We start from the raw sequence: 2,864 nt of genomic DNA, 5'->3' as shown, positions 1-2,864 counted from the left end.
CAGCGCCCCGTGCCGAGCAGCCTGCTCTCCTCCCCCTGCTCCTCTGCTGCTCCCTGCACCTCAGCTCTGGTCTCTCCCTGCACCCGAGGCTGCATTCCCTCGACCCGGAATTTCCAAGCAAGGGGCCTGACTCGTCCTGACTGTCTCTTTTCCTCCCTGCTTGAGGGCGGGAGTGGGTGGGATATGGAGACCACCACTCTCATGGTATGTGCCGAGCCCACCATGTGGGTGTAAGGAGGGGGTGGGGGCCTGTGATCACTTCCCAGACAGAACGACACGTGCAGAATGGGTGGTCCCCGAGCCCCTCACAGCCTCACAGCACAGGCAGCAGGAAGGAGCGCTGCCCCCTTCCCAGGCTTCTCTGTACGCCCCTTCCTGGCACCAGCCCCTTCTGTGTGGAGCAACCTTGAGCTGCTCATCAGGTCAAAGTGCAGGACTTTCTTTCATTCTGTTGTACCTGGCTGGACTCCTGGTGCTCGAGACCTGGTGACTGTAGGGGTATCATCATCCCAGGACAATGGGCCTGTGTCACGACTGTCCCCAGAAACCTGGGGCATGTGGTCCCAGCGGAGCCCTGTTCAGCCTCTGGCCCTGCTCTTCCTGCCCCCCTGGGCTCAGCCGACCTAGCGGAGCCCACCCCTCCTTTCTGTCACCTCCCCCTATCGTGTCACTGGGTGGCTGACGTAAGCCAAGGCCTGTTCTTTCTGTACCGGACTTTCCGTTTATCCACCTCATTTTACGTGTTTTCTTCCCTCACTTCTCTCCTTTCCTGACACTTTGTCCACAGGGTCTGCACTGTAAGCTTCTTCCTTTGTTCAGCAGTAGGAAAAGCTGCATCATCACTACCATTGCCAACATTATCAGAGCCCACCAGTCGCTGAGCATTAATTCTGTGCTGGGTACTGAGCGTTCACTGTGCCGTGTGTTACCGAATCCTTGCCACGATGCTGTGAGCTGGGAACGATTTACTAGTAGCCCTGTGGGACGAATCTGGAAAAGGAAGCCCAGGGAACTGGCAGCGTCAGCCAGCAGTGGCTTCTGGAGCTTGGGTGTCATTGCCCATTCCTGAGTTTGATTTGTCCTGAACGCCCACGAAGCATGGGCTTCCAGCTTTGGTAGCGGATGCTCGCCCGTGTTTCTTTCCCTTCACAGGCGACGTATGGAGGTCGTGTTCGGGCTCACACGGGAACCAGGGTGGACTCACAGAGATCGTGCTGCTGGCATGGAATCCAAGCAGGCGGCGTTAGTTTGTGTCAAAATCCACAGCTGCCCCGCACCTAACTCGGTGGGACTCCCAGATGCTAACAACTCACCCCCGTGCATGTGAAGGGGCGAACTCTCTCCACACCCTTCCTCTTGTCCCCTCGAGTGGCTCAGTCACAGAGACTGCTACCCCACAGCAGGGTCCAGCAGAGCTTCTCACCCGCTCCCTGCCTACACCTCGTCACTGGAGCACCATCACGGGTGTCACTGTGGGACACAGAGCCACCCATCACAGCGACCGAGACCACTGTCAACTCCACCCTGGCCGTGCCCCCCTTGTCCATGCCGCCACGTCAGAGCTTACCGTTTGTGTCTCCCTCACCTGCCCAGCCTCCTGGGAAGAGGAGGACAGCGGGATTCCTTCTGCGGCCCCGGGTTGTTGCTGACATGTGCGCTGTAGGCACGGGTCTCAGCGTGCACCTCTCCCCCGAGTTCCGTCCCCAGTTCCCACTGTACTGGTTCAGCGTGCCGGCCATCCTGACGGGCTGGATGGACAGAGTGCTGTGCCAGGGCTTTGCCTTCGATGTTCCCGGCTTCTACACCTCCGGTTTTCTCCAGGTATGTGCTCTGGGTGGAGGATCGCCAGAGATGTTGGCAGGGGAAGGGACCATCTATCAGTCATAGTTGTAGTTTGCAAATATTGATTGAGCACCTAGTGCGTGCTAAGCACCGTATGCTGTACACGGATGAGAAGAGCATCGTGTCTGAAGTCATGCAGCTTTCGTCTCCTGGGGGCCGCAGACACATCTGCAGCTAACTACGTGCCTGGCAGAGAAGGGACTGGGGCTGGGTGTTGGGGGAGGGTGGACGTTGGCCACTCGGTGGTCAGCCCCCGCTCCAGAGAAGGCAGGATCCAGCCCTGGCCTGGCACCAGCTCACCCTCTGAGCATCACACGCCGACCTTGTGGAAGCAGGTAATAGGACCCCTGCACTGCAGGGTGACAAGTCCTTGGAACCTGGTAGGTGCACATTACGTGGTAGCTATGAATTCTTACTAAAATTCCTACTGAAAGAAAGGATGTTTTAAATTCTCAAAGCCCCGGGAAACAGCATATCTAAGGAAAACTGACCGTGTAACCAGATCTATCCTGGATCGCGATGATGCCACCATGTACTGAGCACTCCGTGTGTGGGTCCCTGCCTGGCTCCCTTCAGTCCTGTGCCACAGCCATGTCCGGTCACACACGGCAGCATCACCTAAACCTGGTTCCCTCCAGGAATCTGGGCATGTTAGTGTTTCTCCAATCACTGGCTCCATTCACTCCGATTGTCCTGTCCCCACTTTCAGTCGGGATGTCCCTGTCACCTGTGGATGGGCTTGCCAGGGATGGACGTGTTATGCTCGTCCATCCTGGAGGGAGCTGACCCCGGACTTCCCTCCTGGCCGTGATAAACCTTTGTGCTGGGTCACAGCAGCATTTGTGTCCTCTCCCGGAGGCCACACGTGCAGGTGCTTTCTCCCCTGCAGGGTAAATTAGCCCGGCTCTCGCTGATGATCAGCGGCCCGGCCAAGATGTACAGGAAAGGGCGGTGTCAGCGGAGACTTTCAGTAGTTCCTGTGTCCCCTCCAGGTAAGCAGCTTCCAAAGGCCACTGCACGTG

General features: G+C 57.8%; 1 protein-coding gene across 1 annotated transcript in view; it reads left to right on the top strand.

The window, feature by feature from the left end:
* The window catches only part of NQO2 (NAD(P)H dehydrogenase, quinone 2), a gene marked incomplete at its 3' end in the record, with an annotated part of 25,381 nt that overhangs the window by 20,176 nt on the left and 2,341 nt on the right, over positions 1 to 2,864 (top strand). Inside the window, 3 exon segments of the mRNA XM_008563526.1 lie at positions 1,708 to 1,821; positions 2,732 to 2,785; positions 2,787 to 2,834. Coding sequence (XP_008561748.1) covers positions 1,708 to 1,821; positions 2,732 to 2,785; positions 2,787 to 2,834 — 216 coding nt within the window.

This window comes from Galeopterus variegatus, unplaced genomic scaffold (assembly GCF_000696425.1).
Source record: "Galeopterus variegatus unplaced genomic scaffold, G_variegatus-3.0.2 Scaffold13903, whole genome shotgun sequence".
Taxonomy (NCBI): domain Eukaryota; kingdom Metazoa; phylum Chordata; class Mammalia; order Dermoptera; family Cynocephalidae; genus Galeopterus; species Galeopterus variegatus.
This window is presented reverse-complemented; position numbering and strand designations above follow the sequence as displayed.